At 43.5% G+C, this 26916-nt stretch overlaps 1 protein-coding gene across 3 annotated transcripts in view; it reads right to left on the bottom strand.

Annotated features, from left to right (window-relative positions):
• Positions 1-26916, bottom strand: part of zfhx4 (zinc finger homeobox 4) — an 81294-nt gene that overhangs the window by 36736 nt on the left and 17642 nt on the right. For all 3 annotated transcript variants that reach the window (XM_018702006.2, XM_018702007.2, XM_051066609.1), the window contains exons 2-6: positions 21271-23812; positions 20602-20814; positions 19908-20202; positions 17610-18151; positions 1894-2128 (exon numbers count right to left, since the gene is read on the bottom strand). In XM_018702006.2, coding sequence (XP_018557522.1) covers positions 1894-2128; positions 17610-18151; positions 19908-20202; positions 20602-20814; positions 21271-23766 — 3781 coding nt within the window. In that variant the 5' untranslated portion in view covers positions 23767-23812. The remainder of the gene's footprint in view (positions 1-1893; positions 2129-17609; positions 18152-19907; positions 20203-20601; positions 20815-21270; positions 23813-26916) is intronic.

The following is a 26916-nucleotide window of genomic DNA, read 5'->3' as shown; positions in this document are numbered from 1 at the left end:
GTTGCCAGCGTCCGTTTAAGCTTTGCACTAGCTTCCTCATGGAAATTCACCATGTGGCATCAAAGCCAAGGTATAAAATGAGCCTGAGCAACAAATATGGTGTGTTTTAAGAGTGGAACATTTGAAATAGGTGCAGTGGGTGAATATTGCTTTTGACAGTTTTAAAACCTGGTTGTGCTCACTGGTTTGAGATGTAAAAAGGAGAGAGAGGAAAAAAAAAAGGGTGGGTGGGGGGGGGCTTGACGGCAGGCTTGTGTTCTTGATGAAAAAACGGACAGGAGCAGGAGAGAGTGGGAGACAGAATAAGCAGGACAAAAAAGGAGAGAGAGAGAGATACAAAAAAAGAGCAGGAGAAGGAGAGAAAAGTGTGTATATGTGTATATGTGTGTGTGTGTGTGTGTGTGTGTGTGTGTGTGTGTGTGTGTGTGTGTGTGCGTATACGTGTATGGAGTAGGAGGGGGTGGGAGGTGGTGGTAATGATTTATCTAAGCATGCTTTTCTTCTGCTGCACCCCAAATCTCACCGAAACTTTGATCCATGTGTAATTAAAACCAAACGTACACCGGCAACAGTCTCCATTTCAGGACTGGGAGCTCTTCTCCTGTTCGTGTGTGTGTGTGTGTGTGTGTGTGTGTGTGCTCAGTTTCACATATGTTTCTAAGCGCTGGGCCCCCATCTGTTCTGGGAGTACATGTACAGTATAAACAGGACACTTTGGGGAGCACAGATTCATGTAGAAATACACACATACACACTGACAAGCACACACACAGTTGGATGCATGAACTAATGCTATGCTGGAATGCTAATCAAAATGTGTCAACCCCCCCACCCCCCACCCATCCACCCATCCACCCACCCTCACCCCACCCGCTCCTTCAGGTCAAGCAAAGCAAAAACAAGTTAAGCACTCATTTTCTCCCAGCAGCATTAACATAGGGATGACTAAATAATGGACCCTGACTCTCCGTCTTCTGGTTTAAATTACAGCACAGCCCCCTCCCCTTACACCCTGCAACCCCTCACCAACCATCCAACCCCCACTCAAAGAAAAACGATTAATCTTTTTTTTTTTTTTTTTTTTTTTTTGTCTCTCTGAATGTTTTACAGTTCTGTTACACTTATTAGCTGCTGGCAGGACGGAGACTCTTAAATGAAAGCCAAATTGCTTTGGTCATGAGAAAGGAAATGAAAGCTCACTCCAGGGAGAGACTGTGTAGCTGTAGCATACGTATGTGTGCGTTCGTGTGTGTGTGTGTGTGTGTGTGTGTGTGTGTGTGTGTGTGTGTGTGCGAGTAACATGTGTTTGTACGGGCCTTTTCACTATGAGATCCTCCCAAGGTGAAATTTCATAAGATGACTGCTTGCCTGCCTGGGATGTCCCTGTGCACGGGACAGTGTGTGTGTGTTAGTGTGTGTGTGTTGCAGATATAAGCGCGGCAGCCTAATAGGAACAGTATGCTCATTTTGGAGAGATTAGGAGGAATGGACGGGTCTGTATCGAAAGACGTGATCTGGATATGAAGGCCAAAGGAAGGAGGGAGGGAAGTAGGGAGGGAGTGAGGTTTGACAGAAGAGGGAGTGGTGGAAGAAAAAGAGAAAAAGAGATGGGAGGAGTGAAGAAAGATGGATCTCACTTCAAAATGAAGAAAACTGACCACTATAACTAACATCAGCATTTAGCTTAACTCAGAAAAAGGACTAGCAAATAGGACATTTAAAAAAAAAGTCAGGGCATGTGTATACTGCACCAGAGAAAAAGACAAAAGACAAAAAAAAAAAAAAAGGAAATGACGTATGAAACATGAACAAAAGCCCAAAATAGCCTTAAAAAAGAAAAAAAAAACACAGCAACTTAAGCAAACAGGCAGAGTAGGTTAAAGAAACACAGACCTTGGCTGGAGAGGCACTCCTTGACGTGGAACAGCTCGTGTAGGCTCAGTCCATCCTCGTCTCCTACCAGGCCTTGCTGGTGCAGCTGGAGTTTCCTCAGTCCTTCGTTCTGCTGGTGGCGAGCTGAGCGAGCGTGCTGCACCAGGTTGAGGCGGGCCTTGGTGGAGTAGTCGCACAGCGTGCAGTAGTAGACGCATGACTCCGGGCTGTACGCGCTGTCCAGCTTCTGCAAGTGCTGTTGAGCAGAGAAGAGGAGAGTGCGGGACGGTTAGATGGTGTTCACGTAAGGCTTCCTATGGCAGATTCAAGACGTGACAGTTACTTAAATTTCTCCAGAGCATTTCTATTATGGTAGGATTTTCAATAATTGTTATTTTAAAAAGATATATGGATGAGTTTCAGTGTATCAAGTGAGGCTTGTCTACAAAATTATGTTCTAAGTCTTTTGTGCTTTATGACTATAAAATCCTTCCTTCCACTCTGCTTCTAGTTTCGTTCCAAAAATCCAACGCCCAGAAATCCCATTTGTCTGGCTTTAAACAAGCCAGCAGAATGTCAATGGGCAGCATCTCAATCACTTGGCCCATTATTTTCTATAATATGTCTTTGCTAGAAAGCAAGTCTGCTGAGCATTTAACTTATATGTAAAACCACAAAAACTATGGCATTATAAACGTAGAAATAAAAACAAGATCAAGAACAATTAAATCCTATGGACAAACCTAATTTTGTTTGTTAATTTGAAACAGAGGGAACCCTATTAATACAGTAACAGATGCAGTTTCAAGCACTTGTGTTTGGTTTAGGCACTACACAACACTACAAATTAACTGGATATGTTTTAAAGATTAAAAACACACAAAAAGTCAGATAAGGGGCTGAGTTCAGAACACTCTTTTTGTCTTTAACATGCACATTGTCCAGCTCTCCTCATTGTTGGCAGCTGCAGGGGTTTTTCATTCAATGTGTGCTGTCAGTTGCAAGCCCTTAATTTCCAGTTGCCTCTTTAATGGCATTGCAGCCATGCAAAGCTACCCCCTACCTCTTGCCCTGCCCCAGTGTGCGCGCACATACACACACACACATACACACACACACACACACACACACACACGCAAACACACTACCCCCCCCCCCCCCACAATCCCACCTTGCCCTACTCCCATACACCCAGTCAAGCCAAGCATATCAAGTGTGCCTCTGTTGTTGCTGCCGGGCTAATGAACAATGCACAAAAACAAAAGACCAGGCCAAGCTTTTATTATCTGATCCTCTGTGAAGGGAGGGGAGGGAAACAGAGAAAGAGAGGAAAAAAAGACAGAGAGGAAAAGAGAGCAAGGCAAAGAGACAGAGACACAGAGGTGGCTCATGGAGGTTAGTTTATGCTTTGTTAAGATTTATTCATACAGCCATGTGAGAAACAGGTGCAGGGTTCTAAGCATGAATTAATACACATAATGGCGTGTGAGTGTGTACTAACCCTACATTGTCTCTCATGGCTCCTATAGAAAGATGTTTCATTCCTGAAGCACACCAAAAGTTAGCACGGTAATATTTTCTCCTGAGCATTGTTACATCATGTTATGTGGAGCAAAAAGAGAGAGATTAGTGTGTGTGTGTGTGTGTACCAGTGGTGGTGGTGGTGGCAGTGGTGGTGGTGGTGGTGGGGGCACAGTTAGCTGCAGGTGTGTGAGTTCTTACCCCCCCCCCCTTTTTCCCTCTTCCTCCTTTGACAAACAGGGATTAGCAACATAGCCACAGCCGCTAACACATCTTTTCTCTCTGTCTCTCCCTCTTTCTTTCTTTTGTAGGAAATCTTACAAGGTTTTTCTCACGAGACGGTGGGACGTCCCCTCGCAGTCAGAGGCCCTTTCAGAAGTCTTAAGTTTTAATTAAGTCAGAGTTGTCAGAAGAAAGCTCCCCTAGTCCAGGGCTCAGGGCCATTAATTACAGCTATCTTTGTTTCTCTGTGAAAGGAGGCCTCCCTCGCTCCTTCTCTCTCCCTCTTTCTTTGGTTCTTTTCTTTCTCCCTCTCCCTCCCTTGCAGGAGAACTGGGCTGCTGAGCCTTACCGTGGAAACCACACACACGTGTGCTCATGGAAGCAAACATGCACTCAGTGCACACAAATATGCATACACAAGAAAGTCTGAGTTCATGTCTTTTCATTAAAACATACGTTTTTCTAAGTTTTGTGTTTTTCTAAGTCTTTTCTACAGTAGGGTTTTGAAATGTTATCAATAATCTTCCTCTGGCCCTTCATAATGGTCTTCCATAGCCATGCCTATATGCTTTATACCATACACAAAAGCTCCTACACTCACATACATCCCCAGTGTCATTCATTCTGTCATTAATCATTACAACTACAGTATAAAACAAGGATATTTTTCACAGCTGTGTGGCATTTGTTCTATTTCAATTCAATCATGTCTGGACTTCAATCCACTTTTATTTCATGAGCATACTGATAGAAATGGGGGCTACTTAGAATTGAATGAAAACTGAAAGGGGTCCTTAGAAGTGAATGAAAAACTTTCTTCCCTTCAGTTTTACATTAACAACTGCCACTGATGATAGACATGCTAGTTGTCTTATCAGGAGAGAAGGGTTTCACTAGAATCAATAGTTTCCAGTGGCTCATAATGGCCATGAAGGTAATTGTACTTAGTCAAAATTCAAATTTTCATATAAATCAGTAGCGGCCTAAAATACTACAGATCCTTCAATGTCTCAGCTTATGAGATTCTATTTGTTTTTAGGATTTGAGGCTTCAGCTAAGAGTAGCTGAATGATATACTTGGGGTTGAACTGAGCTGCCAGATAGGTTTAGACCTAATATTAATTCTCTCCCCATCAGCACATTCCAGAGGGTTTGTTTAAGACCTAAACTAGAGGCTGTCTGTCGCTCTCTGGCACTCTGCAGGCCTGAAATGCAGGCGGTCTGGTGATCACAGGCCAGAACATCCATGATTTATGAACTTTTAAAGGAGCACTTTGACTCCTGCCAGGCGTGGGCTGTGTAATGCATATTCAAACACACAAACACACTGTTCCTGCTCCTGGGTTTGCGCCTGTGTGTGTCTGCTTGAAACGTGCATGTAATTTATGCCGCAGTTGATTTGTGTGCGTGTATATGTGCTGTAAATGCATTTGTGTCATATGAGTGTGTTTGTATGCATGTGTGTTAAGTGTAGAATGGGGGGAAAAAGGCACATCCCTGTCAATATGGCACCTCTCCAGAGTGCCTGGTGGTTAATTGTTGGGGATTAGTGTTTGGCAAACAACCAAATAAGCTAACGCTCCCTGTGGGCCAATCAAAATCAGCTAAACAGCGCTCCCTGGGTGGACCTTAACATGGCACAGACATCGCTGGATAGTGGAGGAGGTGCATACACACCCCCCATACACAGAGAATGCAAATTACGACAGTCGGGACTTCCTGTTTACCTGTCAAAAACACAATATTGTCAGCCCCGTCGATGACATACACACACACGCACACTGGGACTTGTATTGGGGAGAGGGGAGGAGAGTCAATTTGACAGGTAAGGGGAGCTCCCTTGTGTAGCAGTTTGCTGCCTGTGCTGTGTGGTGTGTGTGTGTGTGTGTGTGTCTCTGTGTGTCTGTGTATGTGTGTGGGTGAGGATGACAGAGGACTGCATTCATTATGCAGAATGAGATGTTTACAAAACACCTTTCTCACACACACATAAACACCAACGCACACACCTCTCCCTCCCCTGGCTCCCTGGGTTTGTGGGGAATATAGCAGCACTGCTGTCTCATATTCATTTGTTCTATCTGTGGTGACAAAGCTGCCTCATTAACTGAATTCTTAATAAGGCAAGGCAAAAGACATCTTCTCACAACTTCTTTTATCTTTTGGTGCATGTACATGTACGTGAAAGTAAGTGTGTGTGTGTGTGTGTGTGTGTGTGTGTGTGTGTACACGTGTGGGTGTGGGTATAATTTCAATGCTTTGTATTCTTTTCTTCTTACTGTATATGTGTGAGTGTTTGGTGTATTTATGCATCAGTAATTTTGACTCCACATTTTTTTTAATTTTACCTCACAAGTGTGCTTTTGTGTCTGTCTATAATTTCAATCGTGCATTCTTTTTTCATTTTTTGTCTTTGCTTGTGATTGTGCACATACACTGGTAACATGACAAAAATATTTTGAAAGCAGCAGCAAAGCAGTGGGGTTGTGTTTTCCTCCATAAACCAAATGACAAATTAGGGTACTCAGTACAAACATGACTCTTTCCTGTCATTAAGTGTAGAACCAGGCAGCTAATGAACACATACTGAAAATAAGAACCCTCTGCCTTTGCAGCTATGCCTTAATAACCAGTGTGTGTGTGTGTCAGGGCCTGTGCGTACACGTTTTATATATGTTAAGAATCAGTATGTTCCTGTTTGTGTCCACTGAGAGTATGTGCGTACATGCAAATGTGCACCCCACACACTGTGAAAATGAAAACCTCTTTATCTCCTTTCATCTGTGTTTTTTAGGGGAAGCAGAGAGCTTGTTGTGGGTATACCTTCTTTTTGGAACGTCACCAGCTTCCGGTGCTATCCCCTGGGCCCCTGGGGGCCATCGGAGACAAAAAAAGCCCCACTTGGCCCAGCAAACAACAAAAGCGTGTTTTGTTCCTTGAAAGTATTTTAAACACATACCAGTGCTGCCTGGAAGGCTGCCAAGTGTAGAATTCCATCAGTGCTACCACCTCCCTAACACATGTTACTGCTAACCGCCGCTCAGCCCCCAAGACATAGATGTAACGCAAGATCACTGCCAATGGATTTGCTGGCAGACTGCACTGCTGAAAAGAGATGCTGAGGGCCCAGGTATGTGCCACCTCGCTTCCACAGATAAAGAGAGCAGCAAATATAGTGTACAGGGAGACAGATTCAGTGCTGCACACGCACAAAAACAAATATGCAAATAGAAGCCACGTACAAAAACTGCTGAGTGCACATTGCAAATGCACAAATATACACACACAATACACATCTCTTGCTTTTCTCTTTCTCTCTCTCTCACTCCTACAAGGCCACTGTGTGTGATCTAAAGATGCTGGAGACACCAAACAACCCCAGAAAAAAAAAAAAAAAAAAAAATCCCTCCCCAATCCATCTGACCTTCTTTTCTTTCCTGATGGTCGGCTTTCTTCCTCTCTTTACTACCATGGCTCTCACTTTCATAAATGCAAAGAAAAATATTTCCTTGAGATAAATTGCCTCTCCTGTTTCTCTCGGCTCTGCCTGCTGGCAGTCACATGTGATCACAGCTCTGGGGCCTGTCCAGGAGGTGCAGGGCCTGTGGGCGAGCTTAGCTTAGGTCACCCAATAATAATAAGCATCCATCGCATAATGGCCGCCAAGCCAAATAAATGAATTATCACAATGAGTCTTTCATACGAGCTTTCTGCCGCTTTTCCCCACTTCTGTGCTGTCTCTCCCTTTTCTCTCTCTCTCTCGCTTCAACTTGTTCTTTCGTTTTTTTCACATTATTCCTTCTTTGTTCCTCTATGCTATTCTTCAGCAGAAAAAAAGAGAACACAATAGTGATAGGGCTTGATGAAACGCTCAAGTCCAGTTAATAGTCTTGCCTTCCATTTTCCTGACTCCCACACATGGACACACACGCACGCGCGCACTTGTAGAAGTGACGTAAGCGTGTCTGACGTATGGGGCAAAGGTCAATCTGAAGTTCACAGCTTCTTGACCTCTGGCCCCTCTCTGGGAAAAATCAGTTCTGTCTCTCTATCTCTTACTCTCTCTTTTTCCAAGGCACACACACACACACACTCACACAGAAGTCATGCATACCACAGCAAAGAAACAAGGAAAAAACAACCCTGCTGATTTACAACATGAGCCATTTCTTCTGGTCTTTCTTCTGGTCTTAGTCAATTAATGTGTAGGAAATACCTTTCTTGCATCTCCAAGCACAGTCACCACATATTTTATTTACTGACCCAGCAGTTGGGAATAACAGATTCAATGAGACAGAGACACCAGAACAAATCTTGGTTACTTATCGGTACATGTGTGTATGTGTGTTAGGTGTCTTGAAAGCCAGCTCACCTCCACCCCCCATGAAAATGGATCAGTATTTACATTAGCATTAGATTTAGACAGCATGGCTGAGCCACTTACTCCCTATTAGCCATCCTGACCTTAGCCCATTAGGGTCTAAAAGCCCCCGCTTGTCTCCATCGCTGCCAGGTGAGACTGACCAGACCTCCCCATTTCCCTAAACCATCTTGCTGCTGAGATTATCTTTTCCATCGACTCACAATGAGACAGAGATCAAAAATGCTGAGCTCGAGATCATCAAAATGCTACCATGCTTGTGGGATCATCTTTTTCCTATGATTTGCAAAGGGAGGGCTATTGCTGAAATGCTAACATGCTTTTGGGTAGGGTTAATCTTTTTCCATTTTTCCCAACATGCAAAGATGCTCTTGGGAGATCAAGCAAGGCCTAATCGACAGGATCTATGAAGGAGAGGGAGAAAAACAAAAAATAAAGAGTTGAAAACTGGAGTTTCAGCTTATTGGCTGGTACCATCAAAGAGGTTTGCACTACACTGATGTTGTTATATTTAACTAAAACTGAAAGGGAAGAGAAGGGAAAATAATTTTGGTGCAGAGTGGAGCAGCGATTTTTGCCAAGTTTGTTTTTCTTCGCTCAGTTTGTAATGGAGACTTGCTGAAAAATGTCTATTAGCGAGAGTTAGACAAAAGGAATGACAGAAACATACAGTGAGAGAAACTAACCAATAGCTTGAGAGGCAAAGAGACTGAGAATCTATGACAGAGAGAACAAAAGAACATGAGATGGAAAGAGAGAGAGAATGATAGGGAAGAATCTAGACGAGCGTAGTCGGGTTCAAATCACTAATTACACATTCCTGAGCCTGTGAAGGGGAGTATTGTTTTCCAGTTAGCCCCTACCCTGTCGCATGGTTTCACTTAGCACAAAACAAAAGGTACAGGGAACAAAACACAAGCCTAATACCAGGCCCTGCTAATGACAGCGAAATGGGAGAAATTATCCCTGGGGTGGATCCTCGTGAGAAAATGGCTGGTGATTACTGGACAAAGGGAGTTCATTTTGAAACTGTCACAAAATGGCAGACTGCTTCTTTCTTTTAAGAGCTGTATTTACCAAATGAGTGCAGTGTCATGGTACTTTTTTGATAGATCCATCAGTGCATATATGCCATTCTTAATCTGTACCTTACTTTAGAAACTATATAACACTATAAAACATTACGGAATCCATTTACTTAGACTAAAATATAATATTTCAACACACTTTATAGATGAAAAGGTGAAGTTGAGGCCGTATTCCTAAGAAACAATGTGTCAATGTGGCTTGTTGTGTGTATAAGGTGTGTAGTAGGTGTTTGTGTGTATGTGTGTGTGTGTGTGTGTGTGTGTGTGTGTGTGAGCAAATGCTGGAGTGGTACCTCTGCCAGAAAGAGCACAATGAAAGCACCTCTTCAGCTGCGCCGTTTTGCATATTGCCACAGGAAGTCAAATGCCTTGCAGTTGACCTACAAGATGGCACACTTAATCCCTCCCTATTTTCTTTGTAGAGGGGTGCAAGTTTTTATTCTGTGCCTCTTTCTTTTTTGTCTGCTCGCCCCCCCCTTCTCCCTTAAATCAAAACTGTTAAAACAGTTAAATAGTGACTGTGTGTACACACAGATAACAATTTCTGACACGTCACATAAACTTAGTCACCCGCGCTCGACAACCTGGGATGTTCTGTCTGCGCCCGTAAACCCATAATGATGAGCTCTGTGCTGTTCCGGCAACACAGAGGACCCCACCATTTTCTGCCTTAGGCGGGGTGGGGGTGGGGGTGGGGGTAGATGATAGCGGTGGCAGCACCGGGCAGAGTCGCCTGGCTGGTAGTGTTTGCCCAGGCCCCGGCTGTCTAAAGGAAGGACATTGTTTTCCTCTGAAAAAGCCTCAGCCGCAGTCCGCATACCAGCGTCCACTCAACATACCAATGAGCTCTTTGAAGATTACTCAAATGTTTGCCTTTGTTCCCCCCACCCACCCCCTCACCCCACACCCCCTCCATCCGCCCCTATCCCTAGTCCTAACCTACACTCCTGCCAGAAAAAGGAAAAGAGGAGAAAAGACGGAGTGAAAAAAACAAAAAACAAAATCAGACTTATATCTTCAGAAAACAGTGGGAAAGCAATACCACCCCTAGCTGCACTAAGATTCAAAATGGCCTCTGTAGGGGATGGGCAACCACTGAAAGGAATAATTGTGCTCTGGACACCAGCATAGTAAATCTAAACATAAACAACAGAGAGGGGCGGCGCATTAATGCATGGCAGAGGATATTATACAAGGATGTTAAATGTAGGTCTCCCACCCATCTGCTGATAGAGTGAAACACGCTTTTAAAGACAATCCACTCCTCATCCCTGTGTAAGTCCACAATTAGAGTTGAATATGATCATTCCAATGGGTTAATTTAAGTAAATGTGCTGAAATTCAAGACCCCACCCACCCACCATCCAACCCACATTAATCCCAAACAAGTAAGTGGGCTTTCTATCAGGTCTATTTCAAAGCATTAGGGATTACCTCACAGAAACTAAGCTGCTTGAACTCACAGGAGGTCAGCGGTATTGTGCTGCTGCAAGGTTGGAAGAGACGGATAGACAGCAGGACAGGTCAGTTCCTCTTTCTCCAGCTTTCCAACAACATCCCTCAATCCTTCTCCCTCCCCTCTATCGCTCTTTTTTTTCATCCCCGTCTCTCTCTTTCACCGTATAATCGAATATCTCCCTCTACTTATCTATTCACTGAGCACCTAATGGTTAAAATCAATTACAGCTGGAATGCTGAAATGCCGAATACTGAGCCACATGCTGATAATGACAGAGAGAGTGTGAGGAGGGGAGAGAGAAAGCGCGCGAGAGAGAGACTTGGGACTGTTCCAAGGGAGGCACAATTACCTCCAATCGATTGATTATTGATTTGGAAAGGCGTTGAGGAGTATTTCAGTTCAACTTTGTCCATATCGATATCCTGATAGCTTCATGAGCGGGGAAAAGCGCGACTGTGCTATCTAAATACCATTCTAAAGCTGATGTAACATTTCAGACAATTTCTAGAATAGAACACCTACTTATAACATTGTCCCTAATTGACACACACAGTACAAAGAGACTAAGATTTTTTTTGACAACTTTCATACAAATTAGGTATGCATTTTAATGTCACTGTGATTTCAAAAGTAAAGCTAATGAACTTACACAAAAATATTTATCTGATCTCACTGCCATGTGATCTGTCTGAGGCGGCGCTGATCAAATCAAGGCATCAAAAGTGAAGGCAACGTGCCCCGAGAGATCATATTTGAGATCACGCGCCTTCTTTGATTATTCCTTTTTTTTGGTTTTTTTTGTTTAAACACTTGTGTTATCTTTGTTTCAACAGGATGATCAAGACCCAGGAGAAAATAAGGAACAGGGAGGAGTTGAAGATGGAAAAAAAAGGAAGGAGGAGGAAGACAAGTGTGCGAGTGGGGGGGGGGGGGGGGGGGGACACATAAGGATGGAAGGGGGAGGAGGAGTGGAGCATGTATTTGGGTGGGTGTTGGGGATATGGTGAGGGTGGGAGGGTTGAGATGAGCCGAGGGGAAAAAAAAGACAAAAAAAGACAAACTCCTGCTTGTTCCTTTGTTCCCACATCCCAGGGATGTTCCCTTCCTTGTGGTGGTCTGGAAGACACTAACCCCCCACCCCACCCCACTCCACACACTCCATAACCCCCACCCTTTCTGCTATCGTTCCCATACCTGTCAGCCCTGATCTGCTTCACAGTCCTTTGCACATGGACAAATGGCTTGGCCCTGTCCCGGCCCAAATAACCCACAGCCCAGAAAGGGGTGGGAATGATTATGAAGAGGATCACATCTGGCTATTAATATGAGAAAACCAGCACTGTCTGTGTCTTTGTCTTACACACAGAAAAACACACCTTGCTGAAGGGGGAAAAAAAAAATATCTACCATCGTGGTCTGTTCCCATTGACTAATTCACTGGAGAGTCAAGAAGTAGAGAGGTGGGGAGGGGGGAAAGCTGGCTAGGGTAATTAAACATTACATATGAGTATCGGTCAGGAGTTGGACCAAAGCTGGACATTGTGTGTACACACACACACACACACACACGCATGCACACACACACAAGCTAATGCGGTGCCGACCATCTGGTTAAGGCGTTGGAGGAAGAATGGGTGAAACTCTTATTAATATCTATGAGGATTATTAGGAAGAAAGGGGAGGGTGGGGAAGTCTGTCCATTCAAACCTCTCTGTCAAACACACAAAGCAACAGCAACACACAAACACACACACTTGCACGCACTTGCTTTTATGCTTTAATTAGCCGCCACCCTCCGTCCCCCACCTTACCACCCCCAGACCTCTGAAAGATTTCCATTGTAATCTCCATGCAGGTGAAAGAGGAGACGATTTGAATAATCTACTAACTGGCGTCTCTTTGCCTCGTAGAGTAAGCGAGAGAGAGTGAGAGTGAGAGAGAGAGAGAGAGAGAGAGAGCAAGAGAGAGCAGAAGAACAACTTGTAGAAGTGAAAAATGAAGGGAGAGACAGACAGACAGAGAGACAACCTTTTCTGGCAAAAACACTGAAGTGAACTCTCGGCGGCAGGCTGCATCATCCGTCTCCATGACAGAACATGAAAATCTATATCTTGCAGTCAAGTAGCATCTAGTGTGAAGTGTCTCCGAACATTCCTTTTTGAAGAGAAAAGCAACTCTTTAAGTCTGTCTGCAAGAGCGAGACAAGAACGCAGTGATGAAGAGCCTGTGTCTGGAACAAGCGGACATGGGCTCAAGTGGAAAATGGTAACTTGATACCCGGGACTACAATTGTATGTGAGTGTGTATGCATTTACTGTATGTGTAAGTGTGCCTCTGTGAATGCATGTAATACTATACCTCTGTATACACATACATTTATGTGAGTGTGTTTGTGCGTCTCATAAATGGTGCCATGCATTTGAAGTAGATCCAGTCTTTTTTTTCTATTTTTTTCCTATTCCCGGTACTAGCACAATGGGTTTTTATGCAAATCTAAGGGAGTCAATCTCCTGTCCATTTTCCCATCACACAAGTCCAAATGACAGTCCAATAATTTGGGCTGCATATATATAGGGCCATTTGATTTTCAAATGAGAGTGGGCTGGGTTGACCCTTGCTAATAGCCAAGGCACAGCAGTAGACTTAATATCACAGATGCATAAGCATAGCCATCTCCATCCAAGGGAGATGGAGGAGAATAAAATGTGAGGGAGGGGGCAGAGCTGGAAGATTGAAAGAAAAAAAAAAGTCCCTTGTTTGATGGAAAAAAAAGAGAAAATACAAAGGAGATGATGAAAATGAGAAAAGGGAAGACTTCTTTTGATGCATCTACAAATCCAGTCTCCCTTCCTCCTTCTTCTTCCTTTCCTTCCATCCCTCCCTCCACCCATCACCCCCCTCCCCATTTAATTCCCCCCACCCCTTGATTCTCGGCCATGGTGTTGCCAAGAGGATCATGGGTAATGAGATGGCCTATCTGTGGCTCCCCAGGGGAGAGACAGAAAGAGAGGGAGAGAGAATGAGAGAAAGAGAGAGTCGGAGACAAAACAAAGAGAGTAGGTAGGACAAGGGAGTAAAAGAGTGTGAGACAGCATCAGAAAGAGACAGAAGGAACCAAACACTCTTTCTTTGTTCTTACACACTGTACGTCCCATTGACAAAGCTTTCCATCTGAAATCTCCTCTCTCCTCCCTCTCTCCCTCCATCTCTATCATAAAAAGTCGAGCATTTTATGAGCCTAAGAGTCTGAGTTCAAAGGAGAGCGTGAGGGAAGGGAAGGAAGGGGGGAAAATAATGAAAAGAAAAACAGAGATATGGAAATGTCCAGTGGACCCCGGACATCCATTTCTGCTTGAATTATGATGGAAAGCTGAACGGACAGACAGGGGTGGGGTGGTTGTGGCTGAGGACAGTTTAAGATTTATTCGGACAGCCATCTGAGAAACAGGTGCCATGGCCTACGAGACGCAGTGTGTGTATACGTGTGTGTGTGTGGTCCTTGACCATGCCACATTGACCATGAACATTCTCAACTCCTAATGACCCAGGGGCAAGCACAGCCCAGATCTCCAACCTCAAAAGCTCTGTAGGGACACACACACACACACACACACACACACACACACACACACACACACACACAAACACACATGCTTGCTACAAACTAAACCTCCTACTTAGCCCTGCAGCACTTGTGAATGGCACTGACAGATTTACTCCTGTCTCCATGTGTATTAAGGCCAGTGTTTGTTATTAAAAATCATAACGAAGCCATACATCATCATATCCAACGCTAAGCTAAACATGAGCCAGGCCAGCTATGGACACGCTATGCTACGACACCATTTAATGCAGAGCTTACCTCACAGGCAGCTAGCATACTAACGCTACGTTAAAATATCTTCCATTTTGTCATTTACAGTGTTCCTAGGGGATAAAGATTTACACTTGACAGCTGTGATAACACTTAGGTGACGTTTTATACACTCATTACATTTGCAACTTAATTCTGTATCACGAGAGACTATATGGAAAAACAACTTGTGCAGAAGTATTCTCATTAAAAACAAAAAGGGACCAATCAGATTTCCTCTCCATTAAGCAGAGAAGCCTATATCTCTGTTTTTTCCATATAAGGTCCATGACTTCCTGCGCCACCTGCTGTGCCCTGGACACCATATGACTTGATGTGCATGCACTGCTAATGTCATTTTCCTTTTGCTGTTTCAAAGTCTGGAAAAAAACACTTTCAAACTCTCAATTCCCTTTAGAAGTACTCCACTGCTGCTACAAAGCAGCCATAAAATCTCCTGAATATGCTTTTTGTTTGTATCTTCAAATGGTTTCCCATGCCATAAAGATATTCTGTGTTTCCAAAAAACCAGATGGTAAAGTCGTCAACACTTGGATCTTTTATGCGCCCGGCCAAGCTACCTCCATCCCCATGTGCTTTTCACCTCTGCCAATACATAAAAGGAGAGGTGTTTTTCTGGTCAAATAAAGAAATGATTTTTTTTCCTCTGCTCTTGCTCTGCTGCTCTATGCTTTCTCTCCCCCTCTCTCTGCTTTACTACCACATGTCCGAGGGTAAAATAGTGGGATTTCTGCCAGAGGCATTAAAAGCGTCATCTGTGGAACAGATTTGTTGAGGCCTGTGGGGTAGGTGGGTGGGTAGATGACGTACAGGGCTGTATGGGTGCACGGAGGGGGCACTGGTATGACCCTCACTTGCCTTGGCTAAACTGGTGTTTGTGGAGGACACTCCCTTGCTCGACTTAACTTTCTTGGAGAGCGAAATAAGAATTAAATTGGGAATATGTTCAGAAAACCACTTCATTTCCTGTACTGTTGATTGTGCTTGTTGGTTTGTACATTTAATCACAACTGATATAAATAGCTTTCTTTGCATGATTAAATGGCTGCCAATGTTCAGTGTAGCCTAGGTAACCTATCTGACTATTGCCTCATATTAAATCAACTTAAAAAGCTGCCAAATGTGGCTCAACACTCTAAAATGCATGAGAACACAAACACACACACTCACCTATCCTTAAGTCTTCCTCTGACAGTAAAGAGGTCCTGATTAGAGGAGACTAATCAAGCTAATCCTATAGTTTAAGGCGTTAGCTAATGTAGGCCAATGCAGAGGCCGTACTTTTGTTAAGAATTTACAAAATTTACAATATTTCAATGCAATTAGTGATCAATCCCTGAGGAAAGACATCTTCAACTCATCCCATGCCAAGTTCAGCCTTTGCCAGACTCTCGGCCAATCCTGTGTCAATATGTACATCCTGTTTAAGTCAAGTACGACTGTTTTAAATAACCCTAAGAAAGCCAATGTGCTTAATCCAGTCAAGCCTTGGAAGTGTATGCAAGAATCAGATGCAGATTTTCAAGTAAATTCAATTTCTTATATGTTACTGTGCAAAACAGGGAACACATTGACAAAAAATTGAAAGGAGTGACACAGTCTGATTGAACAGTGGAGTATGACTGCCTTATCTTATATCTCCATTTGTCTCATCCTATATCAATGTACTGTCAAATACATTTGAAATTTTAGCTATGTAAAAATAAAAATCTCACTTTGAAAATAAGTGCAAATAACTGTGATGAGGTCTTCTTATTATATTACAAAGTTAAGTGAATCAGTGTAGAAATAAAATTGTGGATGTGTACTACTACTGAAAAAATATGAATAAGACTTAATTTTTCCTCCTCTGTCTACCATCTCTACATCTAAGGCTTGTGCGCGTGCGCACACACACACACACACACACACACACACACACACAAACACCTACCACTGCCAAATGTTGCATACAGTAGTAAAGAAATCCTCATTAATGTAATGCACTTGATCCTGTCCTGTAGGTCAAGGCCTCGGAAATGTAACAGCATCCTATTAAGCTGAGGGAGATGTCTGACAAACTAAATCACCTTAAATATACTGAAGGAAAGAAAGATGCCAAATACTGGCTGTGTTGGAATTTCTTTGCAGAAACTGATTATTTTTGAGTGTGAAGAGTTTAATTAGTTAAGTAAGCTACTGTGTGTGTTACTTCATTGCTCGGACGGGTGATTAGTGTGATAACCCTACGACAAGTCACGACCAAATAATCCCAAGCCAAAAAAAAAAAAAGTTCACCTGTTGGCCTTAAGAAGGAGTAGTTGTTTGAAGTGTGTATGTGAACGTAAGTTATTATTTAAACAAACTGTGTGTGTTTCTGGAAACATCAATTATGAAACTATAAAAATATACACACATATATGTACACTTCCATTAAAAAATACAATAATTAAAAAATACAAACATTACATAAAAACAGTTTCTTAAGGTTCTTAATGTGTGTGTCCGGGCATTACATAAGGATAAAATATCAAAAGTCAAAAGTAACATATAAAGAGTGTGGTAGGATCTACTTTCTCTTTGTCATTGTTGAGCGCAAAACTAAAATGTTAATATGCTTCTACAGTCTTAACATGAAAACAAATTCTTGAATTATTCAAGAATTATTTACAGTCTGAAAAACAAGCTGAGAGGACAGCTGTGGATAATCAAAACTCTGAAAAATTTGAAACTTGCTGACAGTACGTGACTTGTGTGTAATTAACGGTAAGTTTAGTGCCAGCTAGGTCACAAGCAGATAACATACCCATATCTGTTGAAAATCATCCTGGGTACTCTAACAGTGACCTTTTCCATCTCTGTCATTACATTCTCATGGGAACTTTTTTATCCATGAGACACTGCAGTTGAGGGGATGAGGGCAAATTCTTTGTAAACAAAATTGCTTTTCCTGAATCTGAACTTGAGATGAGTGGTGTTGCATTGTGCTCAATGTATTACAATATAATGTCAGTGTCCTGCAAAAACAATGAATCTCCAAATTTTTTTTTTCTTGATAAAATATTTTTAGATATCAATTTTCTTCCTTATGTGCAGTAAAGTTTTTATATTGCTGAGATGGGTTTTTTTGTTGTTTTTTTTTTCTGCAGGGACAAGATTAGAGGAGCGATGTTTCTGCAGGACACTCACAAGATGGGTAAATGTCATTTTTACCTTGTAGAGGCGGATGGCAGCCTCATGCCTCTGGTTGGTGGCATGTAGCCTCAGTTTATCCACGCTGTTGCTGTAGTAGTCACAGGCGTTGCACTTGAGGTGCACTGGGTTGCCAATGGCCACACACTTTAATCTCCACTGGTTGGCCTTGCCTCCCTCCTTGATGTGGGCCACCAGCTGGTGCTTCTGCATGTGCTTGTCTGTCTTGCAGTGCAGCTGAAAGTTGGCCTTAAGCTGCGTGTTGTAGCTGCAGAGCTTGCACTGGTAGACGTCACCCACCACGCCACGCCACTCTTCTTCGGGCAAAGAGCGCTCGGCATTGACGTGGGCATTGAGAGCCTCCAGACTGTCCGTGGAGTAGCAGTTGCACACGGCACACTGGTAGAGGCGCAGTGAGGGGTCGTTGATAGGTGGCGACAAGGAGGACAGGGAGGGGTCCGATGAGGACATGCCCCCCATTCCACCCGAAGACACCAGGGATAGGTCGTCTGCCATCAGTTGACCACTGGCAAGACGCAACTCAGCTGATAGGTCACTATTCACTATGGAGAAAATGAGCGAAAACACAGGTTAGACGTTGACGGTGAAGGAGACAGAGAGATGGAGAGGAATTTAAATGGTAGGGCCTCAAGAAGAATTACATACATGGAAGCACAGAGGGATAACATATCGGATAGAAGGCAGGCAGTATGCACAGCAGGAAGAATGGTACACAAAAACAAAGAGGTATGACAGAAAGACAAAGCTCTGGTGAAAATGAAAGCCTCACATGCATAGGGAGGGATAAAGGATAGAGAGAAAGAGAAAAGGCTCTTTTTATTAAATGAAATTAAGTGTGGAGAGAAAAGTGAGTCCTCTACGCAGGCCTCTCTCACACAAAAGGATTTGATAAAATAAAGCCTCACAGAGGACTAGGGCTCCTTACAAAGTCTTGTCTATAAAAAACCCTAATAGGATTGAATCAGGATCAATTACAATCATCCTTTTCAACTTGCTAACTCGCTCATCAGGTAGCTTTAATTACTGCTCTCAGCAATGGTGGGACAACGGTTTGAGGGCTCCAGGCTTTTCTCACATCGACACAGATTTGAAAAGCTGATCAATGCATTACACACATTTTCTCTTTCTTCTGCCCACCCACCCTAGGACAAAAAACAGATCTACTATTCATGCAAGTGTAATTAACTCTTTCGTTTGATCCCTTCATTGTCTCTCTATGCATGTTACCAAAGCACATCATGTTTTTTTTTTTTGAGATAATATTTCAGTGTTTGGAGTACAGAGTATTAAACACTTACATCTAAATATTTTATTTATTATTTTTTGAACAGTTAGTAGGTATAATTCCCCCAATTAGTGGATGACTTAATGTGTTTATGTGTTGGTGTGTGAATGTGCGCTTTTACCTGAATGTGGATACAAAATATGAGCAGAAATTTAGAATGTGCACATTATAATCATGCATATCCATCCATCATCAGTGGATGTATTTTGTGTGTGTATGTGTGTGTGTGTGTGTGTGAGTATTTGAATGTATAAATATCCTGCTCACACCATCTAAACCTATGTACAGCTGCACTCACTATGGGGAGCTGTGTGTTATGAGTGTAATTCACTGAGAGTACATCTGCTGGCTGGGCTGTGACCTCCACACTAGAGGAGGGAGTGGGTGTGTAACACTGCAGGGTCATTGTTAAATCTCTCTCACTCCTACGGGAATCCGCTTCCTGCTGTGTGAGAGTGTGTGTATGTGTGTGTATGTGTGTGCACATGTGTGTGTTCTCTCCAGGGTGAGTGAAGGTGGGGTGGGGTGTGTATGGGGGGGATTAAGCTGACTTAAGAAAATTACAAATGAAAGATTAAGAATAATTCTCATGTGGCGTCTCATAATCATTTTTTAATCAGTGAGAGGGGTCAGAGAAAGGAGACAATGACAGAGGGACAATATGAGAACAGAGATAAGAGGGAAAGAGAAAGAGAAGAGGGTGCGGCAAGGGGGGCAAGGTAGAAAGGATGGGAGCAGAAAAAGAGAAGGAGAGAGGGCAGGGAAAAAAAATGAAGAGCAATGAAGAAAAGGCACAAAGATAAAAAACAATACCCAGATATATGTGATAAAAACAGATAAAACTGACCAAGTGAAAGATGAGCAGAAGAAAACCAAATAAAAAAATCTTATGGGCAAAAATATTAGAAAGCAAAATACTTTGTCACACTCTTTGCATTTTAATTGACTAATGTGTAAAATCTATCAGACACATGTATCTCTGTGTTTCGTTTTAGTTCTAGTGTATCACTGACCTAGACCAGATCCAAGAGCAGCCGCGGTTGCAGGATCTAGCTGGAATGGGTTAATCATCATCTGGGCATCTGGGCCGCTGCCGCTGGCTGGATTCTCCAGTTTTACACCTGCCAGACCCATGTTTTGAGCCAGGTAGTACTGGTAAAGCTCTGCCTCGGCTGGGGCCAGGCCCAGATGGAGGCTGTGTTGGATCTGCTTCATGTTCTGCTGCAGCAGCATCATGTTGTGCATGTGTTTCTCACTGGTCATATGGATTCGCAAGTTCCGCGCCACATTGGTCTCATAGTCACACACCTGTGGGGAGCAAGGTGAAAAAAAAAAAAAAAAGTTTAAGGGCATCTGACTTTGCTGGTTTTAATTCTTATTAAAACATATGGTTAATTTATCTTTTACATTTATATAATGTTAAAAATGGGAATTGAAAATAATAGCAGCAACTACAGCACTAAAAATATCTTAATACCTAATCCACAAAATAACTCTTTCTTATGGCTTCTGCGTAAATTGGAGATAATGCTAGAATGTATGAGAAATTCTGTTTTATAATGACCAGGGGTCAGATGATGTGGCCAAGAAAAATAATAGACACAGTGACGCAGAGGGAAATAACTGGCTCATTGTGTAGACAGTGCAACAAGCAAATTGGTATGTTGCTACCACAGCCCTACAATGATGCTCTGTTTGTTTCATTACCTCACAGCGCCAAGTGGGCTTCTGTTTGGGTTTGGATGGTGAGGGTGCACCGCAGCCTCCACCAAGGCTGGCACTGGGCACAGGGTTGGCATGGTTGTGGTTGTATTGTGCCTCACTGCCACCATTCTGGAGTGTTTGTACGTTGTTCAGATGCTTGTCTGACTGCATGTGGATGCTAAGGTTGCCTTTGGTGGTGGTTGAGTAGTTGCATACCTAAAGGGGAAGAATTAACACAGTGACTCATGATAAACATTAGATGTATTTTTTTTACAAAAAGGAGCTGAATCTGATAAATGATTTAGTATTAAAATTGTGACTTTTGAAATAATTACATTAACCTTTAAAGCTGTGCTAAGTGTTGATACAAAGAGGAAGACAAACACATTTAATTGCCTCTCTCTTGCCTTCTGACACTGAATTTCCAATTGAGTAAATTTCCTGCTGTAGAGGTTGCTATAACTGGCCAGCCCGTGACACAAAACTGGCTTCAAAAGCAACTTACATGATCAGTATTGCAGAAATTACGATATGTATTTTCTATTAGTGTGTTCACCAAACACAGTCATGAGTTTTAGTTAAATCAAAGGCATTATCATTTACAAATATCAGAAAAATAAAAAATAGAAAGAAAACAGAAATCCACAGAGATTAAAAATTAGATGGACAGACCTCACAGCGGAAAGGCTTGTATCCACACGTATAGCTTTCGCCTCTGGCTAAACGAGGGTGAGGCTGTCCTGTGCGGCAGTACACACATGATCCACCAGACTCTGGATGTTTCTCCTTCATGTGGGCGTCCAGTGTCTGCTGGTACTTGTAGTGCCAGTTACACTTGGGACACTTCAGCGTCTTGCAGGAGTTACGTGAATGCATCATCGTCATATGCCCTCCCAGAGACCGTGAGGATCCCAAAACCGTGTCACACTTGGGGCACTCCACCCCACTACCTGGGGACCCTTCACCTGGACCAGGCGTACCAGGCGTCCCTGGAGTTCCAGGTGTACTTGGGTTTCCTGTGTGTTGATGCAGAGGTCCAGGACTCTCATCATCTCTGCGCAACATCATCATGTCAAGGGGGTGGGAGGATGGCGATGACCCATCCCGTCCTGCCAGGGCTTCACTGGTTGAGTCGTTGCTGCTCTCCCGCTCTCTGGCAGCTGCCAGGGCAGTGGACAGGCGGCTCTTCTCCATCTCCAACTTCTCACACACAGGCAGGGAGGAAGAGGAGGTGGATGCAGGGCCTTTGCTGTCACTGTTAAACTTTAGCACACTGTTGGAAAGGGGGGAAATACTTTGGTTTAAGAGAGGGAAATCTTTGCTACTGGTGCTGCTGGCCCGCTGGCCTGTCATCGCCATATTAATGGCCTGTTCCTCCTCCTCATCTGCCTCCATTTCTACTCCACCACCATTGGAGTAATCATCCTCATCCTGCTCTGGACTTTCTCCTCCCACTGCCCTGGGCTCCCGCTTGATGGGCGGGTACTGGCTCAGGTCTGGCCCATTGGGTTGCAAAGTGCATGTGTCCCTAACGTGGCCTTTGCAGTCACTATCAGAGTTCTGACCTTCCAGGTTACCACCAGTGGCAGCAGCAGCAGAACTCCCGCTGGGGGTTCTGTGGGCACCAGCCCCTCCCCCGAGGTTTGGGTTGGTCTCAGCCTTTGGCATGGTTTGGGTTCTGGGGGTTTGGTCATTGGAGGAGCTGCTGGCACTGCCCTTCAGGAAGGCAAATCCTGCCTGAAGGGAATCTGCATTCTCCCCACTACTGTGGAAAGCATTCCACAATCCACGGAGCCCCGTGTCTGGCCCTAGGAAGTTGGCAGGTGTGGGAAAGTGGGGTAGCACAGAGTTGGGGAGTTTTTTTGGTTCCAGAAAGCTTATAAGAGGTTCTTTGTCCTTGCCGATGCCCTGGATGATGGCAGAGACATGCTTGTTGCTCAGCAGCTTCTGCTCCTGCTCATTCAGGGTCATACGGTGGTCATGGACAGCATGTGTCACGAAGGAACGGCTATAGCCAAAAGACAGCTTGCACAGGAAACACATCAGCACAGGCTTCCGCCGCCCATCGGCCACGCAGCCCTCAAACTTGGACAAGTCCACATTGTTGGGGACATCTTTGGACACACAGGAGTTTTTGGCTGCACCATCCGCTGTCAGATAGTCTTTGTCATTCTTGTGGCGGAGGTCATAGACACGGAAACTGTGCAACACAGGACCAGCGCCTGCCATCCCTCCAGCTGAGGTATTTGGGAAGGAGGGGTGGTCAGCCGCTAGGGATTTACTCCCCAGGGATGAGGCGATGTGGAAGGTGTTGATGATCTGGGGGTAGAAGGACATGGGTGCAGCGGGCTGCTCCAACCGCTCCCCCCCTGGGCTCAGGCCACTCTGGCCACTGCTGGCCTGGACACTGGGGAAGGTCTGGGGGGACAGCAGGCCCCTGAATTGGAGAGCCCCAGAGAGCCCCCCCTGGTTGCCACGCTGCTCTTTGGAGTCCTCCAGGATGAAGGCAGAGCCATCGGGCTGGTAGATGATCTCGCCACACAGGTTCTCCACATCACTATCCTCTTCCATCTCCACCTCGCTGTTCATCTCCCCCATTTCTGCAGCACCCACCTCACGCTCTCCTTCATCTTCACTCTCCTCCCCTACCATCCCTTCAACCTCCTCACCCTCCTCATGACCTCCAGTGGTGGGCAGGCGGGCATTGGGGCAGTGGTGCTCCATGTATTTTTGTAAACTGGAGAAGGAATTAGAACATTCGTTGCAGGGGATCTCCTTTGCCGGCGCCACGGGAGATGTGGCTGGGGCAGAACAGTCCGAACCCAAAACTGCTCCTCCTCCTACTCCTGGTAAAGTCCCGGTAACACTCCCTTTGTTACCGGTAGTAAAGCTTTCTCTCCGACTCTGTTCAGTTAGAGGGTCGGTAGTTGCACTGACAGTGGTGGGGGTAGCAGTGGACCTCAACGGGCTCACAGCAGGCTGTCCAAGGCCATTCTCCGGCTCTCCAATGGCGGCAGGTGACGACTGGTTGTTGTTGGCGTTGTTGCTGTTGGTGACACTGGTCTCCATAGCGACGACGGAGTTGTCCTCAGCAGCAGCGTCCAGCCTCTGGCCACCATGTTCCTGCTGCCGTGACGACACCATAGGGGGAGAGTCACAAGTTGCCATGACGACCACTACATAGGGATCTCATCTCATCCAGCCTAACAGGGACCTGGGTTGGGAAAAACATAAATAAAAAAGGACAACAGAAATTTAGTTAAACAGATATTGTTGGCTACTTCTGAAAAACAAATTACTTCATTGTAATTAATTCCAGCTTACTCTCACCCATCATTCATCCTCAGTACTAACTGTGTGCAAGCAAAAAATTGGGTTTTCACACATCAAAAGTTGTGGTTTAGATATAACAAAGCATGACAACTATCTACCACTGTATTGCTTACCACTTGGAAATAAAAACTGTCTTAAGACGCTAGCACCATGACCACCAACTTTTGAAAAGTGGAGAAATCCAATACTAAGCGCTCCCACTTGCACCTACGTCTTACACATGACAGACAAAAGGTTTGTCTTTTATGGACCCCAGACATCAGATCTTGGAAACTGGTTAAATGATGTATAGATATATGAAGCAGCTCCCAGGCCAGTCAGCAGTGGGGAAGTTTATAGGAATAATCCAATTGTCTGGTAAATAGACTCTTTGACCGACATGCCACTGTGTAACACTGGATACTGAAAACAGTTTTGCCTCTGTTGTGTCCTGTGTGTGCTAATGCTGTGTTAAAAGATTAGGATTTCAAGCTAGTACAAATTAGCATTGAATACAGTCAAAAGTGCAGTTGTGAACAAAATAACTAACACACAGAGGTAACATTGGTCAAAATGATCAAACAACTTATATTCAGAGAGTCTAGTGTCTTGCTTTAAGAAGTTGGATTGGAGATAGAGGAGTCTTCAATCATTGGCTGAATCAGGCTTGGCGTGTCCTTACAAGTCAGGAGTTGCTAATTAGGCAGCACCTATTAACCTATTAATGCCCCAAAGGTATGACTTAGACTGTAGACAAGGAAAGACACTGTATATTGTCATTCTCCTGTGTGCGACTGTATTTGAATATGTGGAAAAGCGAGGCATTGCCTGCTGGCAAATATTCTAGAGGAAGGTCACACACAGAATACATCACAAAATCAAAAGAAGTTTTTTTTATCCATAATATTCAGATGTTTTTTAATGCACAAGCGATACAGTAAAGAGAGAAAAAGACAGCGACAGAGAAAGAGAGAGAGAACGAGCTTCCATGAGGAATGATGTTTGGAATACCACTGAGATGTTATCAATCCTGGGCGGCTGCCCATCTCTCAACCCCTGACTACTTCCATCTCTTGGCTTTTCACAACAAGAAATGTAAAGACATACACAAACACACACAATGCAGAATAAAAACCTCCTAAGCCCACAAACACACACATAACACCCCATAATCATTTCATTTTGTAATCAGAAGCATAATTTCTAATCACCTGAAGAATACAAGAAGAAACAACTGAGACAAAGCCATAAGGGGAGATAAGGAAAAACAGACTAAAAGCTTGGGAACATAACATTCATTGTTACTTAGAAGAAACTGTTTCCTTGCTCAGCTAAATGCAACAAATGAGAATTAGTGCGCGCCAGTGTCTTTTCACTTGATACAGTACCAGCGTCTTTCAGATGCTTGCGTGTAAATGAGCTGGCATTAAAAGAAAGCTTTAAAGAGCCATGTTAACCTTTAACCCAATCCACCTGCTGCTTAATTCTCTCTCTCTCTTTCTACACTCCCTCTCCATCACAACAAAGCTACAAAGCAATTAGAGGATTAATCCGCAACAATCCAGGGCTAAACAAAGCCAGTGGGAGGGACAGTAAAAGCGTGAGGAATGAAATCAAACGTGTGTGAGTATGTTTGTGGGTGCATGTGTGTGCACGCGCTATAATCAGGTCTAATCTGACATATCCCAGAGATGATTCCATGGGGACTAGTGATAGATTAAAAGAGAGAAATTATGTTTTTTCTCTCTGTGTGTCTCACTCAATTTCTGTCTCTATTCATGAGATTAAAGAAAAATTCACAAGGAGCAGAAAATGAATTTGAATGATTATCTGTTCAGCATGGATGCGGCAAAAGGTGGAGTGTGAATGTGTGGCATGTACATGGCATAACTGTCTTCTAAGCATAACTTTGTACAGTCAGGCAGACAAAGAGTCAAGCATAGTTATAGTGTAAACATAAAAAAATGTACATTTCAAAAGTATTTTAGCTACTAAATCTGTGGTGTTTACCACATGGACTGCAAAACTGTCTGCCAAAAACTTTTACATTTTTGTGACCAATGCCAATACCAATCTGTACTGTCCTGATGCACTAAACTCCAAACAGCTGTTAAACAGTGAGAAGGTTCAAGACAAGCATTACAGTTTATCAGATTTTTTGTTTTTTTAACCCAGGATTTTTAGCCCAAATCACAGGGTTAGTGTTCAAACAGACCACATATGTGTCATGATACAAGAATGCATGGTTTTGGCACCCACTGTTTCTCCATAAATGTATGTCTTAATTTTAGAATTTATAGAAGAAAACAAAATTAATTTGGCAATGTGAAAAAATAAAAATAAAATGACTGAACATCCACTCAAATTAAAACTCACTCAGGTTTTTTTTTTTTTTTTACCATAAATCAGCCATTACGTGCAGCTAGCACCAAGACAACGTACTGGGCTTGCTCCTGCTATCAAACATATACATATACAAGTGTCCCTCTTACCACAGCTTGTGTTAAATGTGATTGAGGGTAAAACTGTTCAGAAGCACTGGGTTTGAGAGCTAATGCGACACATACGACAGGATTTACTACTTGTCAGTAGTGTCACTTGACTGCTTATTTCATTTGGGAGCAACCTCTTTGAATTGTAGCTCGGACATAAAACACTGAGGTTTATGAATTATGCACCTCCTAACACTTTAAGTATGGAATTATGTCTTATGGATAAGTCAGTGTGTTAAGCACTTGGCACTGACATCACCTCTAATGCTAACAGGTTAGCAGCTGTTTACATGTGTGCTGCCTGGCAACAATAACGTAACTGTCCATTATCTGTTACCTCAAGATTCTAATTGAACCCAGTCATTTTGGCATCAACACTGACAAACACAGTAACTAATGTGACTACTGTTTAACGTTGGATATTGTTTTTTGCATTTGCAATGCAACCTCTTGTAAGCATTTGAAGTCATTCTGATCCATTCAGAATGTGTTAATTTAGCATAGTTGGACAGAT

This window comes from Lates calcarifer, linkage group LG24 (assembly GCF_001640805.2).
Source record: "Lates calcarifer isolate ASB-BC8 linkage group LG24, TLL_Latcal_v3, whole genome shotgun sequence".
In the NCBI taxonomy this organism is placed as follows: domain Eukaryota; kingdom Metazoa; phylum Chordata; class Actinopteri; family Centropomidae; genus Lates; species Lates calcarifer.
Note: the sequence above shows the minus strand (reverse complement) of the source record. Positions and strands in the feature narration are given on the sequence as shown.